Here is a 15,629-nt window from a genome sequence, read left to right as displayed (position 1 = left end):
CAGCCAGCTCAAAATTTTGCTGGCATGAAAAATCTAGTGCCAGTGGAGTCGACAATTAAAAAAATGTAATTGTGGTAGTAAAAAATTGTGTATGTATTGAATTTTTCGAACTGTCACTGGCATGTGTAAAGGTTGGGTAAAAAGCATACAATTTATACGAGAGCAATTCGCCACTTTTACCATTTTCTGCCACTGTTACCATTTTTAAAAGTAAAGGAACAGACCAACTGTGTCGTTTTGACGACACCATTTCACAGTTTCCGTTTTGATGTTCATTCGTAGACGTTGTCAGGGTGGGAAAATGTTGTGAAAAAACGTACTAAAAAGTACTGTTGATATAAATTCATACACAAAATAATTATTTTATCGCACTAATTTATTATGTTTCTTACCTGCAATGATGTTTTTCATCAGAATCAATATATACACATATTTTGTAATCTCTATTTCAACATATTTCATTAAAACATTTTTGTACATTCGGTACATAAATAGTACGCTTAGGTAATGATGTACGATTGGCACAAAAATCCCGCAAAAATGCAACCCTGCTTACAAAAAAATACGAATGAAACGAAAACGGAGTGCAAGAAATGACGTCGTCTCCGAGACGAAAGTACACTGTGTGAAAGCCGACATTGTTTCCTCGTGTAATGGCCGCGGCACATACGGCGCGGGGAGCGTCGCGTTACAACAACCACATGAAAAATGCATAACCAAACTTGGCATCACTTACACATTTTTCATGTGGTTGTTGTTTTCAACGCGCAACGCGTCGCACAACGGATCGTATGCACCGAGGGCTTAAATGAGCTCATATTTGTCATTTGAATTCGCTGTGAGGTAGAGAAATGTCAAACTGCAGAGGAACAGGTAGATGTATATCGAAAAAAGAAAACAAATCAACTTTATGTTGTACACGTAAAATGTCAACATTTGTTGTGTGTTGTATTAGAATTTAATTTACAATAACTTATTTTGCCAGTTAAAGATCGATCAGCTGGTATTTTCTGTTACGCCAAACAAAAATAACTGCGTCAACAACTTTTTCTCGGAAAATGTTATGTATGCATCATGGTACAATTAAAAAGGTAGAAACAACGGCGAATTGCTACAACAAAGCAACTTTTTTTGTAATGTAAAATGTCAAAATTTTCGCCAAATGATTTCTTGTTGTCTCTTTTTATCGCTTGTGTTTGTCTAAAAAGTGAACACATGCTATCTCTTACTTACCGAATCTGGCTTTTTGTTTTGATTTTCCATGGCGAATTCCTAGTTTTTTTGACGTTTTAGATTCGATCAGCTGGGCTGATAATTAATTGTATTAATCTGTTCTTCCCTCTCTTATTTTCCCAAGCAGGATATTGTTCAACTGTATCGGCATTTTTGCCCCTTTTCTTTTGTTGATTCTGTTGTTGCTGTTGTTGCAGACGTAAAATATTCGCATCGATTTTCCTCACAACATTAACCAACAAAAACATACACATCTTTGTTAAATTCAAATGCGAATTACGCTCCTGATTTGTTGGAGGTTCACTTAAGGCTAGAAATGGAGCCAAACGATTTCCCAGCTTATCCACAGTCAAATATAACAAATCAAAACTACGCATTAAATTGGTCATTGCAGTGGAATCTGTATTCTTATTTTCAATTACTGCATAATATGTATCAAAATGATCGAATATGTAGAAAGGATCGCCTTGATGTAACATTTGTTTGCAAACTATAAGGGGAAGATGAAAAGGTTGAAAAAGTCACATTTGGCGGGCATTAGCTCAATCTTCAAATACATATTTCAAACCAAAAAAATACAACAATCACCTCTTAATTTATCCGGAATTTCTGTCGGACTATATAATTGTTTCACATAGTAATTATCTCCACTCGAATCCAGTAAATCTCCCGTAGTCAAAGGTAAGTTAAATTGAAAATCCATTTCGATTTTATTTAAATATTAAAAAATAATCTCTTGGAAAATATATTTTACTCCTTTCTGCGGTCTTGTTGTTTATAAAATGCTGTGAATTTTCAGTTGATATATGAATGAACAAATGACAATAAATGACGCTACAGTACAAGGTTGTATTTTGGTTTCAGATGGCTACACAACTCACTGGAATTGATAACAGCAATGCCAATCGTTTTTGATTCCCATTTCTCGCGGCAGAAAACATAAACGTCGTGTTTTGTGGCTGAAATTTATTTCTTTTCTTTTTTTATTGTTCATTCAATGAAAAAATCAAAAGCGAATGCCGTCAAACTTGAGTTTTAATGTTTTTCTTGTCAATATTCCAATGAGTAATGTCCAATTTACATTAGCAACTTTTTCGTCATTTAGAGCTGTTTCGTCATTTATTTGCTAAAACGGGTAACATTTTGCGTCATTTACCATACAAAAATAAATGACGATAGCTACGTCATTTATTCTAAACAACGCACGAAAACACCATACTTTTATACGCAACCCTGCATTTTCGTCATAAACTACCAAAAAATGCAACTGTTGTATGATGTCTTTGTTTGTTTGTGTGTGTTGTAGAAAAACAAAAATACTCAAACTATGACAAAAGTGAAAATAAATGTTTAAAAAACTTGCAAAAATTATGTTTTTTGTTTTTGGAATTAATTTAAGTTATTTGATAACCATTTGTGTTGTAAAATTCCTATTTTTCTGAATAAATATATTGTGTGCGTGTGTTTGTGTTATTGTATAAGTGTGTATGTGCGATTGTGTGCGTAAGCAAATGACGCAAAAAAACAGATGTAAATACACTTCATTTGATTCTAGGATTTCGTAAAACGAAATCATTTAATATGCATATGTAAATTGGACTTAACAGTTTTCGTTTAACAGAATGTTGCTATGATATCGTAGCAACAGAGGTTAACTCCCTCTACAGTTAATTTGTCACAATTGACTTTTCCTATCTTATAATATTGACATCTTTGCTTGTATTTTTTTTTTGTTTGCGTGTTCTTGCCAGAGAAAATTGAAGTGTAAACTGGGAAGTTCAAAATATAAAAGAAAGAGGGCGCTATCAGCGATATATATCACAACAACTATGCGTTTACACAAGACAATTTATCTTAAAACTCTGGTGCTCAAAATATTTCGTGAATTAAGCGCATGGTGTCAGCCACACTGTTGTTTTTCAAATCACTTGGCATCACTTACACTTTTTTCATGTGGTTGTTGTAACGCGACGCTCAACGCATCGTATGTGCCGAGGGCTATACGGTCCGTTTAGTGACACGTTGGGACACGCGTTGTCCCAATACAGTTAAATAATGTTTAACTTTAAGCCCTCGGCACATACGGTCCGTTTAGTGACACGTTGGGACACCCGTTGTCCCAAAAAAGTTAAATTATGTTTAACTTTAATGCGTCAGCTACATTGTTGTTTTTCAAAAAACTTGGCATCACTTACACTTTTTTCATGTGGTTGTTGTACCGCGACACACAACGCACCGTATGTGCCGAGCGCTTTAATGTGTCAGCCATATTGTTGTTTTTCAAAAAACTTGGCTTCACTTACACTTTTTTCATGTGGTTGTTGTGACGCAACGCACAACGCACCGTATGTGCCGAGCGCTTAAAGCGCTTTTTGTAGTTCAACGAACGAGTAGGAAAAAATGATTAAACGATAAACGAAAGTAACCAAAACAAAATAAATCACTGGGTAAGAATGAGATGTGAAGCAGAAACGCAGTAAAACAAAGAAAATGACAGAATAAGCAATAAAGATCAAAATCTAAACAAAGAAGCGTAGAAATAACGCACAAAGAACAGAAGAACATAGCAAAATGGGCAATAGAGGTCGGAAGTAAAAACAAAAAATATGAATTTTACGGTATTTGCATTGACCTTTTTACCAGAACTTTGGGACCAGGATGAATGTTTGGACTGGATTCGGATCGATCTGAAATCACAGGTAGGGCTTGCAGTGCTGATCACGCAAATATATATATCATGGGCAGGAAGTCCATACTTCCCGAGATATAGGCTCCGAAAGTTCAAACATTACCTTGGTTGTTATGTTAACCTTGTATAACAACGGCGTAAGCCGCTGCGTATACGACGTCGTGATTGTGTGCAATACAGCACACAGTCATCGTGTGTTCTTCTTCACACAATTTTTGTTTTTCTTTTTTGTCGATGTGGCATCACTGCTAATTGCAAATGTCAGGCACCAAAGACAACGACAAATTGCAATCATTCTAATAAAATTGTGGTGGCGGCAACATCCCTGAAAAGGAAAAAAATTAAAAAAGTGTATTTCGTGAATATTGGGAAGTAAATCCCAATCTCACTCAATTCGCATAACGAATAAGTAATTTCCCAATTGGAAAATTATTTCATAGCCCCAAGCAAGGGTAAAACCATAAGAAACGTTGTGAAATTCATAATTACACGTGTTGCCGCATTTGTGCACTACAACCACCGGCAGATAACCTCGCTTAATTAGTGCAACGGCGAACAAATTAGTTGAGGAAAACCAACCATCGTTTTAGCCCGCTTTATGGAACAATTAAACAATTTGCAATAAAAAGGAAAATTAAATCCGCCACCACAGCCTAGAATTTTTTTTTGTCGGCCATTATCCACGTTGTGTAACTAACGTTACATTAAGCCACCACCACCACCTCGACAAATAGAACTTTCTGGAACTTTTTTGCCAGCATTCCCGTTTGCGACACATTTAATACAATCGCATTTACTGCCTAAAATAATAACTGGCAGAGACAAAATCTGCAGTTGGAAGGCGCAACTGGTTATTTGATTTGAGCATTCCCGAATATTTCCATCGTCCGAGGCGGCCCTAACCACAAAAGGCAACAACTATTCAACCGCTGGGTACATAAACAAATACTGCTGCTTCTCCTGAATTAATTGTTGCTATCCCATCACCCACCCGGTCTTATACCCCCATATGGATTTACATCGCGGGACGGATAAGCAGATAAGTAGACGATGAAAAGTGTCTTTTGTTAAGTACCAGTGCATTTAGTGTTGTATGTGTTAGCCTATTCCTGTACCTTCCCAGTCATAGACCGGGAATGGTAAACATTCATTTTTCTATTCTGAAGTCGACGGTCAGCCGACTATAACTTCCAAATATTTATTTTCAATTTGGATTCCAAATTCTGAACTTTAGCGCCAATCCAATAAGCGCACGTGGATGACTTGTATATAAGTCTTATATATTTGTGTATGTGTATGATTGTATATAATATTAGTAACGGTAATGTCCGCGGGTAGTAGAGTGTTCGTACATTTATAAAATCGGTACAGTAACCACATGTTGGTACAGTAAATTATAGTGAGGTACGTTTATACAAGGTATACATATTCGTAAATATTTAATGAATTTGCAAACTGAAATTACGTGGTGTTTGTGATAAGTTTGGTGGAAATAGAGGAGATTATTTCCCGTTTTACATTTTAAAATAAGCTTGGACTTATAGACTCAGTTTTTTTTTGGAAATTTTATTAGAATTTCTACCAACTTCATGTGCACACCCACAGTTTATACAGTTGGCCATTCAGCCTAAACTAGTAAAGGTCTGGGTACATAAGCTGCCTTGCCTGATTGCCTTGCTTTCCTGCTTCATTTTTGACATAATAAAAATAAAAGAATAAAGAAGGCCGAGGAAATTTCGAACTGGGTTGCCCTTTTCTTTTTTATTCTTTTATCAGAAGTAAGCAAGGTAAGCAGGCAAGGCAGCTTATGTACGCAGGCCTTAAGCCCTGACTATTTAGTTTGCTGTCAAATACATTATTGTGACGTAAAATACAAAGGAAATCAAATCACAATAATGAACAATCTATTATGTTTGTTGTCAAAAGTTGTTAACAGAACTCTGAATGGCCAACTGTATAAACTGTGTGCACACCCGTTTATTTTTCCGAAATTTAATTTATGTGTAAAAGATTGTCATCTATTATACCTTGTGTATAGTACCTTGGTATAATATTGCATAATGAAGACCATGGCAGAATAAGAAGGTAATCTCATTTGAAAAAACCGTCCTTGAGCTGCCAAATACAACCCTGCATTCCAAACAATATGAAAGTTGTTGTTATTGTATGGCAATGACTACAATAACAAAATATTGTTTGTTTACATTTTGTAACAAATACATTTCAATTAATAATTATTTAAATTAGCCAAGCGATGTAGCATCATCTTTGGCACTACTGCGGGAGAAAGTGTGTTCTTTTCGTGATTCATTTAATTAGTATAATTCCGGACTGCAGATACACAAACTATGCGAAAAATTGTCTCGTATATTGGGAAATGGATGAATCAAGGACAAGAGCGTTTGCTTGCGAGCAGTGTTTAAGGAAGCCATTGTCCTTGATGTCGTCAACGATATTCATCAATTGATGACCGTAACTAGCGTAGAACTTATTTCGTTGTCAGCGAAAAGGCTGGTAAGTAATTGAATTGGAGCGCTGATGTATGGAATTATATTTTTATATATAGAATGTGTGTTGCTTGTTACAGGTGCTGTTGCTTGTATTCCCCGAGTCCGTGGTGGTTGTTGTTGTAGTCATCGCTCTTGACAGTTGCTTTGTGACCGCCACGCATGTTCGCCCCTACTAAGACTTCCCCAATGGTACCCTACCAACTACTAAACCAGCTACGTTTTGGTATCTGTCATCGCTGCTTCCGGCTTAACAACCTTTGTCCAATCTAAGGGTCACAACATTGATGACATATTTATAGGCCATTGATAGTTTCTGATGAAGTACAAATGTTGCAAAATACCAAATGTGTAACGCTTCCGTGCTGACTGTGGAACCATGCCCGACCGTCGTCGCATTGCCTGCTGTGGACCCTTCATCGTATATTGCGTAGACGAATCCGTGTGTCGTGATTTCCGTAACATTCCCCGGAATTGAAACACAAGTTTTGACAAGCGGAACTTGTTGAAATTGGCTCATGGTGGCTTTGTTGGTCGTTTTGTCATTTGGGAATCGTTTTGTCATCGAAGGAATGCAACTTCAGTCAACCCAAGATGGCTAATACCTATTTGTCTCGCCTTAATAAACTGAAACAATCAGCAAGCTTGTCTGTGATCTGCGCATCAAGGTCTTCCCTCATGTCCGCCGTCTCAAGATCTCAATGAGAACAACGTTGAATTGGTTAAGAGCGACTTTTCTGCTGTTGCCACCAAACTATTATCCATTATGCTTGGCAAATGACTGCAAATGTCTGAAGTATTGTGTTTCACAATGCCGTGATACTTAACAAATGCGAAGCTATGTAGATCCGAACGTCGCAATTGCGCATTATTAACGAAGTTAAAAACCAAACATGTATCATTTATATTTCTGATGCATTTATTGAAATATGTTGACGAAGTTTAAAAACAACATAGCATCTGACGATACGGAAGTCAGCCCTAGTCTTCTGCTTTTTCATTAGAAACTCTTCTACGGCTGTACACAAAATAATAAAGGCTGAAAAGTGTCCTAATAAAAAAATAATAAATAGCATTTTATGCGTTTGTGGGGTAGGTATTAAAAACGGAAAAACTTTAGTGCGAGAGAAGGAGTGGCACCAAATAGTGTGTCATTTCGGGTCCATATCTCAGAATGTGTTAATTCCCCCCGGCACAAAATAATACAATGTTGTAGCCATAATAACTTTCCAATTTTTTATTATTAAACATCAATGATGCAAAAATACATATCATCTAAATAAAACATATATTAACAAGTGCTGTAGTCATGATTACGAATACGCGCTATAAACTTTTCGACACGCCTTAGTCCATCTTGCACTTGATCTATTTTTAGGAGTCATTTCCCTCGATAGTTATTGTGCCAAACAACCATTTTAGTTGGTTACCGTAGGATTTTTTGAGCTTTGGCTCATGTCAGGAAGCAAGGACGCATATTTGAGAGAAATATTACGTTGTGCAAAAGTTGGTCCAATCGCACTCTCTCCTTTCAATTATTGTGACCACCAGTAGGAATTCTTGAAGCTTTTAGACTAATATGTCTGGAAGCATTCGCTTGTCCAAGAAACACATTATATCGCTCTAAACAAGACCGCAAGGAATACCTTTGGGAGAAATGTCAAATCGATCCTCTAACATTTTTGTTCTTTGATTTGTTGCACGTTTGGAAGAACTTTTTTGATGTGCAAATTTCGGACAAAGCGGAAGTATGTATTTTCCCACGAAAAATCCTGCATGCTGCAAAATATATCATGACGTGCGTCCAAACTGCATTTATGCCAACATTTTCTGTGGGAGACAACCAAGGGATGAGACCGATACAGTCGATCTATCATCTATATCAAGAAGAAATATTACGATATGCAAATTATGGACCAAACTGGTTACTTACCCGTACGCACCACATCAGCGAAAAATATTGAATTTTTTTGGGGGTTTTACGGACTGATATGGATCATCTAGTTTAGATATAATATAACGAGGACCAAAATGTGCACCACATCGGATGATCCGTTCGAGAGTTATACTCCAGCCGGACGAACGAACGTTAATAATAGACTCCAAATTATAGGAAAAATTTAAATTGAAATTGAAAATGTAAACATAAGTGACATATGTATGTATATTTTAACATATACATACAAAGTTTGTCAAAATCATTTTGTCAATGAAGGGACGGCAAAGCGAATACAACTCTGTGAGCTGCGAGGGTGAGGTTACCTTGTATCATTGTATCATGAATGAAGACATTGTGGTTTCGAATTAAATATTGCCCACTTTTATTCGAGCTTAATATGAAATAACCCATTTTCATTAAATCTTTAATACGATTTACACCTAAATTCAAAATCTAGATTAAAGTTCATTCAATTTAGTACAACAAAGTCTCCGTTACCCGCGAGACCTTATAATTAGATAATTCTAGAGACAGTAAGATTATAATAACTTGATTCACTCAAAGAGTGAATTATAGTTCATATATTTCTTTTCACATGATTTATAACTTAAAATTAATCGTTCCAAGAAAGTCGAATTTTGATTAATTGACAATTACGTTATAGTAATTTATAATTTCTTATAAAATTTCTTCTGAACATCTTGGATACCACTGTTCATGTGAATCCCAGACCAACCATAGTAAATAGTGAATGTTTTATCATATACCATATGAGCTCATAGGTAGATTCTAAATCTTAGTTTGAATTAATAATGCAAAATGGCATTCCATGTTTGGGATTAGCATATTTTTCTTGAGAGTTTTATTCCATTCAGTACACCCATGTACATATAAATATTATATTATCATCTTGTCTTTAATAGTATCTAATCTTAAGTAGATCTTAAGATATATGAAATTGTATGTCATTAATTAATAAAATGAATTCGATTATAAAATGAACATGCACATAATGACCATGTTTTGAGATAATCATTATAAGGTAAAGTAGAAGGTAATGGTCAGCCAGGGTCAACATTTTTGGGAGTCATCATCATCGATGAGACTCATTGGGGATTTTGTAGAAAATCCATTGGGAGGGCATCGTATCCCAACAAACACCTTGGGTACCCATATCAACAACAACAACATCATATCATTTTTTTGAAATAAAGCATCCTGTTTGTGATTGTGAATTAATAATGTTTATGGCTAGTCAGGAGTGGCCACTGAGCTAGACCGAATTTCTTCAATGGCAAGTGTATACCAGCGACATCTTGGTATGCCTCATTCCCCCTTACACTCCGACATAGTTACATAACAATGGCGCCCAACGTCTAAGCCAATGTCTTAGGTTCAACTCCCATCAATGGGAATTGTTCCTGAACATTAGGTGTATGAATTTTTGTTTGATTGGTTTTCAGTATGTCTTGAGTTGTTGTTATATTACAACATACCAATTGCGACTTAAGGTCAATTAAATTTTAACATCATTTCTTGAATTTCATCTTAAAGAAAAAGAGTTTTTAGTCGTCTTGCAAGCCTGAGTTTATGTCATGTTGCAATTTTGTGACAAAACTTCGATGTTATTAAGTTCATACTTCGACTTTCTTTAAAGCTTTATAATATATTGTCATCTGCAGTTGATTATTTATGATCTTTTGCATGATTTGCTATATTATAGCTGCTTTAATATATTGATTTATTAGAATTGAAATTTTCTGCGAAAATTTTTGACTGCGTTTTGAAAGATGATGAAGATTGTTTGTTGTTGTTGATTATTCTTTTTATCTTGGCTGATGCCTTAACCTTCTACTAATTACCTTAACCTTATCAAAATTCTGATCTACAATTATTCGAACTTTTTCTGAAAGCTATTGAAATCAAATTATTGATTTTTATTCGATTGTTGGCACATTTGAGACATACTAGTTTTAATTTTTTTTGGCACCTGCACTAATAAGATCTTTTGGCAATTTTTTTTCCTGTTTCCGGTTTGAGATTTGAATATAGAGCGTCGTCGTGGAAGGTGCTGAAACCTTTCGGATTTTAGTTGAGATTCTTTGGGTGTTAGTTTTTTCGGATTTTTCGTTACTTAGTGGTAGTAATTTACTATTCACTTTGCTGAAATTTTCCTACCGTGGTAATTACCATTCTATTTCCGATTGCGTGAGGCATAGGGCCGTCGCCCTCAAGACATTTGTTTTTCTCTTTTTGATTAAAAGACTGCAGGAGGGGTTTGATAGGCTCAAACTACCGATTGCTAGTTCTTACTTTTAAATATATAAGCTTTAAGTAGCAATATATTTTTGTTTGTTTTCACGTACACACAGGGTGTACACAGAACTGGACTAACTGTACCCGAAGACTGGTCTTCAGTTCGACTCGAGGTCAGCTGAAGTACCTTAAGGTTGTAGGGGCGGTTAGTCTGGAGAGCCTTCGGACGGCAGCGCTCAACCTTGAGTTGGAGCATTTTCCGTAGGACTGATTGTTGTCTGGTTGGCGATTTCTCAGTGTATTTTTAGAAAGCCGTTCTATGCTTATCTAAAAATACACTGAAGAGGCCTCGAGCAACTTTTTGAGGAAATTCTAACTGACAACAATCACTCCTACGTTTGACAGTCTACCTCATAGAACAATAGGGGTAGGCGAAGAGGACTGAAGAACCTATCGAAGTCCTATTTTTTTTTCTTCACCTGCTAAGACCTTTCTTTTTCTGATTCGAATTTTATTCGAATTAATTTTACCCGGACTTACAAACTTTTACCCTGATCTACCACAGCCTAGATAATCTATTGTCTCAGTTTATTCTGTTTTACAGGATTTTTGAGTTTTTTTTTTCTGCTTTTGAGAAACTTTTCATGATTTATTGATTTTAGATTCGATTCTTTTTGAAGTACCAGACCTGTTGTAACCATTCAGTAGTCTGATCGAGTTTTGGTTGTGTATTAAAATTTCACTATTGGACTTTGACTATCTCGGCGATACATATCTATATCTTTATTTCTCTTTTGAATATATGGTATCATACCTACCTTTTGAATAACCTGTTGATCATTTGAAAAGTCATATTTTTTTTGGAAATTGTTTCTTGAGCTTTTTATTGAGATTTATTGTTGTGCTGAGTAAAAAAAGTACATTTTTGGAAAGTTCTTCAATATTTTTTTGTTGAGATTTGGTTTTGATTTGAACAACATGCAGCCTGCTACGGGTGCTAAGCCAAAAACTTACGGCATTATGACTAGGTCGACAAGTCAAGCAGTGGGAGAAGCTGCTGGAACAGAACCAGGTACCGGATCAGGTATCCCAGCTAGCGCTGATGGCAATGATCCGCCAACACCAAACGAATTTGCAAGTCCACCCACTCTGGCGCGTTTAGATGAGCAACCCAGTACAATGACTAGGCCTTCTTTTAGCCCTTTGACTATTCGTGGAAATGATGATGAACAAATTGATAGGCTTAGTAGCACAGGAGTTCTTGAGGTAGTTCAGTCCGCCTTAGAGGCCACCCAAGCATCAATGGTTGAAACCATGAAAAAGGAAATGCAGAAAGCGGTTGCTGCTGCAGTTCAAGCTGCTTTTTCTCAATCTTCTGTTCCTCCAGCTAATCCTATCAACAGACAAGAACCACATTCTCAAAGCATTGATTGGCCTCATGATTTGCCATCACTACAAACCGATACCAGACATGCAGGTTCGGGTAGTAGAAACCAGGAAGTTCCAAATCGAAATAGGGAAGATTTTAGTAGGCCCAGGTACCCATATCTCAGTAAGTGGGGCATCAAGTTTGATGCTACCCCAAAGACACCAAATGTCGAAGATTTCATCTTTCGAGTAGAAAGGCTTCGAAATAGTTATGGCTGCCCAGAACAAGAATTAGTTGATGAATTTCATCATTTACTGGAAGGCCGTCCTTGTCAGTGGTACTGGGGTCTGATCCGTCAATATCCAAATTTGAACTGGGAGATGTTAAAGCTGTGTATAGTTAGGGAATTCCAGCGTTTTCAATCAAATCTTGATGTGATGAGGCAGATTATGGACAGAAAGCAGGGTAGGGATGAATCTGCTACTCAATATATAGATGCCATAAATAGTCTTCGTACTCAGTTGAGGGAACCTTTGAAAGATTTTGAAGTTATAGACATCCTCAAAGCTGGATTGAAACCCAAACTTGCCCATGTAACATTTAGTGGCACCTTTTATTCTGTTGAACAATTCCGAAATGAAGTTAGAAAAGCTGAAGAGTTTCTTGAAAGGGAATCGTCGATGAGATTTAGGACAGGCCAACCACCTCGAATGATAAATGAAATTAACGATTCTGATTTTGATGATTTAGTCCATGAAGTTGAGGAGTTGCGTTTACGGCAGAAGCCAACTGGTGTTTCCAAAAATGAGCCTTCACGGTGTTGGAATTGCGGCAGCAATGGCCACATTTTTAAGAATTGCTCTAGTTCTCATCGTTCAGTATTTTGTTTTCGCTGTGGATCGCCAGGGGTTACCACTCCACAATGCACTCAATGCAAACAAATTAGTCGTCCTTCTAATGTTTCTAAATCAGAATCCATAGTTACTCAGACAGTGGACTGACTAGGCTCATCTGATATTTCCACTTCTACAGATCCAATCCTTTCTGATCCATGTAGTGTGTTACCCAGACTTTCCGACAATATTGTCAAAACCAAACCTGATTTGACTTTGCCTTTTCATATCCGCATGGCCAATTACTTGAAGACTAGAGAGCGCATTTTCAATTCTGAAATTTCGTGCAAATCTGATGTTTTCGTTTCCAAACGAATCCTTAAAGCTCGTGAGCGATATAAATTGAGACGCCTTAAGAGACTTTCTGTTTCTTCTTGCACTTTTTCTGATTTTAAATCAAAAGACCCTCAGCTCAGAGATCAGCTCTATAGGTGAAGATTCAGACATGCATATTCTATCCGATGATCAATTAGCATTGCTTGAAAAAGCTAAAGAGAGTTTCCGCGATTTTGAAAAGACGCAGGGAAGACGCATTTAGAGGAACACGTCATTGATACTGGTGATGCGGTTCCGATAAAGCAGCGTCATTATCCTGTGTCTCCTGCTGTTGAGTCTCTTATTTATCAAGAGTTAGATCGTATGCTGAGTTTGGGTGTCATCGAGCCCAGTACGTCTCCTTGGAATTCTCCAGTCACCTTGGTCCGTAGGGGTGAAAAGAATAGGCTGTGCCTAGATGCACGTAAGCTGAACGAAGTCACTATCAAAGACGCGTATCCTCTGCCGTTTATAGACGCACTATTGGGTCGTCTCCAAGACACCTATTTCATTTCAAGCATAGATCTTAAAGACGCCTTTTGGCAGGTACCCTTATCGGTAGACAGTCGCCCGAAGACCGCGTTTACAGTGCCGGGGAGACCACACTATCAATTTACCGTCATGCCGTTCGGGTTGTGCAATGCAGCCCAACGGTTATGTCGGTTAATGGATAATGTGATCTCACCGGACCTGAAAAACAAAGTCTTCGTGTATCTAGACGATCTGTTGGTAGTCTCACCCGACTTTGAATCACATGTGGTGCTGCTCCAACAGGTAGGAGAGATGCTGTCTAAGGCCAACCTCACGATCAACTTTAAGAAGTCAAAGTTCTGCAGGCGCGAATTAAGGTACCTCGGGTACATAGTCGGCGAAGGAAAACTTAAGCCGGATCCGTCCAAAATAAATTCTATCACCGACATACCAATTCCGAAGACGACTAGGGAAGTTAGGCGATTTTTAGGAATGGCTTCCTGGTTCCGAAGATTCATTCAGAACTATGCTGAAATAACAGCACCTCTCACTAATACTTTGAAGAAAGGTAAACCATTTTTTTTTTGACGAAAAGGCAATCGAGGCTTTTAATAAATTAAAGGTAGCGTTGACTACCAGTCCTGTCTTGCATCATCCTGTCTTTGACAAACGCTTCTACGTTCAGTGTGACGCTTCCAACCTTGGTCTAGGTGCAGTCTTGTACCAACTGGACGCTGTTGGTCTGGAACGTCCCATCGCCTTTCATTCTGCGCAGCTTTCCAAGGCTGAGCAGAATTATAGTGTGACGGAGCGGGAGTGTTTGGCAGTCATCAGTGCGATAAAGAAATTTCGTCCCTTTATCGAGATGATGCCATTCACTGTCGTGACGGATCACAGCGCCTTGAAATGGTTGATGGGACAGAAGGATCTCAGTGGTCGGTTGGCAAGATGGAGTCTGAAACTTCAGGCTTTTAATTTTGACATCCAGCACCGCAAGGGGTCACAGAACGTAGTCGCGGATACTCTGTCCCGTCTTCAAATGGATGAATTAAATATGTTTACAGATGAGAAGCCTCTGGTTGATCTTGATTCGCCGGAATTTAAAGGTGAAGAATATTCTCAATTGATTAGCATGGTCCTCGAGAACCAAGACAGTTTACCGGATTTGAAAGTTAGCGATTCGTTTGTTTACAAAAAGACACTCCCGTCAGATGGTACTCCGGTACATGAAAATTTTATTTGGAAGCTTTGGGTCCCAAGTTCTTTAACCGATTCACTTATCGAAAAAACACACACTTCTGCTGTAAATTGTCATTATGGTATAGGGCGTACGATCGCGGCACTGAGGCAATATTTTTATTGGCCTAAGATGGCTCAACAAGTCCGAAACTTTATTAATCACTGCATTGTTTGTAAGCAATCGAAAGCCCCAAATCACATTTTAAGACCCAAGATGGGCACCGAAACCGTTACCGATCGGCCGTTCCAAAAGATTTTTATTGATTTTGTTGGACCTTTTCCGAGGTCGAGGTTAGGTAACTCTTACATTTTTATCGTATTAGACCACTTGACAAAATTTGTTTTGTTGAAACCACTGGCCAAGGCGAACTCGAAAAACGTGATAAAATTTCTGGAATCCGAGGTATTTCATAAATTTGGCGTGCCACAGATTGTATACTCCGATAACGGAAAGCAATTTACTTCTTTAGAATTTTCTTCGTTTTTAAATAAACATGGATGCCGACCGATTAGAAATGCCGTGTATTCGCCACAGGCGAATGCATCGGAACGCGTAAATAGAACCATAATTGCGGCGATCCGAACTTATGTTTCGGAAGACCAACGCGATTGGGACCGAAATATATCATCCATAGAATGTTCTTTGAGGTCCACTTTTCACACGACACTTGGTTATTCACCGTATTTCGCATTATTCGGCACCCACATGGTTACACAC

The 15,629-nt window shown here is 37.6% G+C and overlaps 1 protein-coding gene across 2 annotated transcripts; it reads right to left on the bottom strand.

The window, feature by feature from the left end:
- Window positions 1-1,233: 1,233 nt before the first annotated feature.
- Window positions 1,234-2,274, bottom strand: LOC141405338 (condensin complex subunit 1-like). Of its 2 annotated transcripts, XM_073989557.1 has the most exons (3): window positions 2,115-2,274; window positions 1,822-2,018; window positions 1,234-1,723 (listed from the first exon to the last, which is right to left on the bottom strand). In XM_073989557.1, the coding sequence occupies exons 2-3, from the start codon at window positions 1,934-1,936 to the stop codon at window positions 1,290-1,292; spliced, it is 549 nt and encodes a 182-aa protein (XP_073845658.1). In that variant the 5' UTR covers window positions 1,937-2,018; window positions 2,115-2,274; the 3' UTR covers window positions 1,234-1,289. The 2 variants fall into 2 exon arrangements, with proteins under 2 accessions (XP_073845658.1, XP_073845657.1); XM_073989556.1 differs by having other exon boundaries at window positions 1,822-2,274.
- Between the last annotated feature and the right edge of the window lie 13,355 nt (window positions 2,275-15,629).

Source organism: Musca autumnalis, unplaced genomic scaffold, assembly GCF_047663935.1.
Source record: "Musca autumnalis isolate F117 unplaced genomic scaffold, ASM4766393v1 scaffold_5, whole genome shotgun sequence".
Lineage (NCBI taxonomy): Eukaryota > Metazoa > Arthropoda > Insecta > Diptera > Muscidae > Musca > Musca autumnalis.
This window is presented reverse-complemented; position numbering and strand designations above follow the sequence as displayed.

Bases quoted from the DNA above. Each gene is read 5' to 3' on its own strand.
- LOC141405338 (XM_073989556.1), bottom strand. From the start codon at position 1,936: ATGGATTTTCAATTTAACTTACCTTTGACTACGGGAGATTTACTGGAT. The intron at 1,724-1,821 runs GTGATTGTTGTA...TTCCCCTTATAG, and splicing joins AATTCCGGATAAATTAAGAG to TTTGCAAACAAATGTTACAT.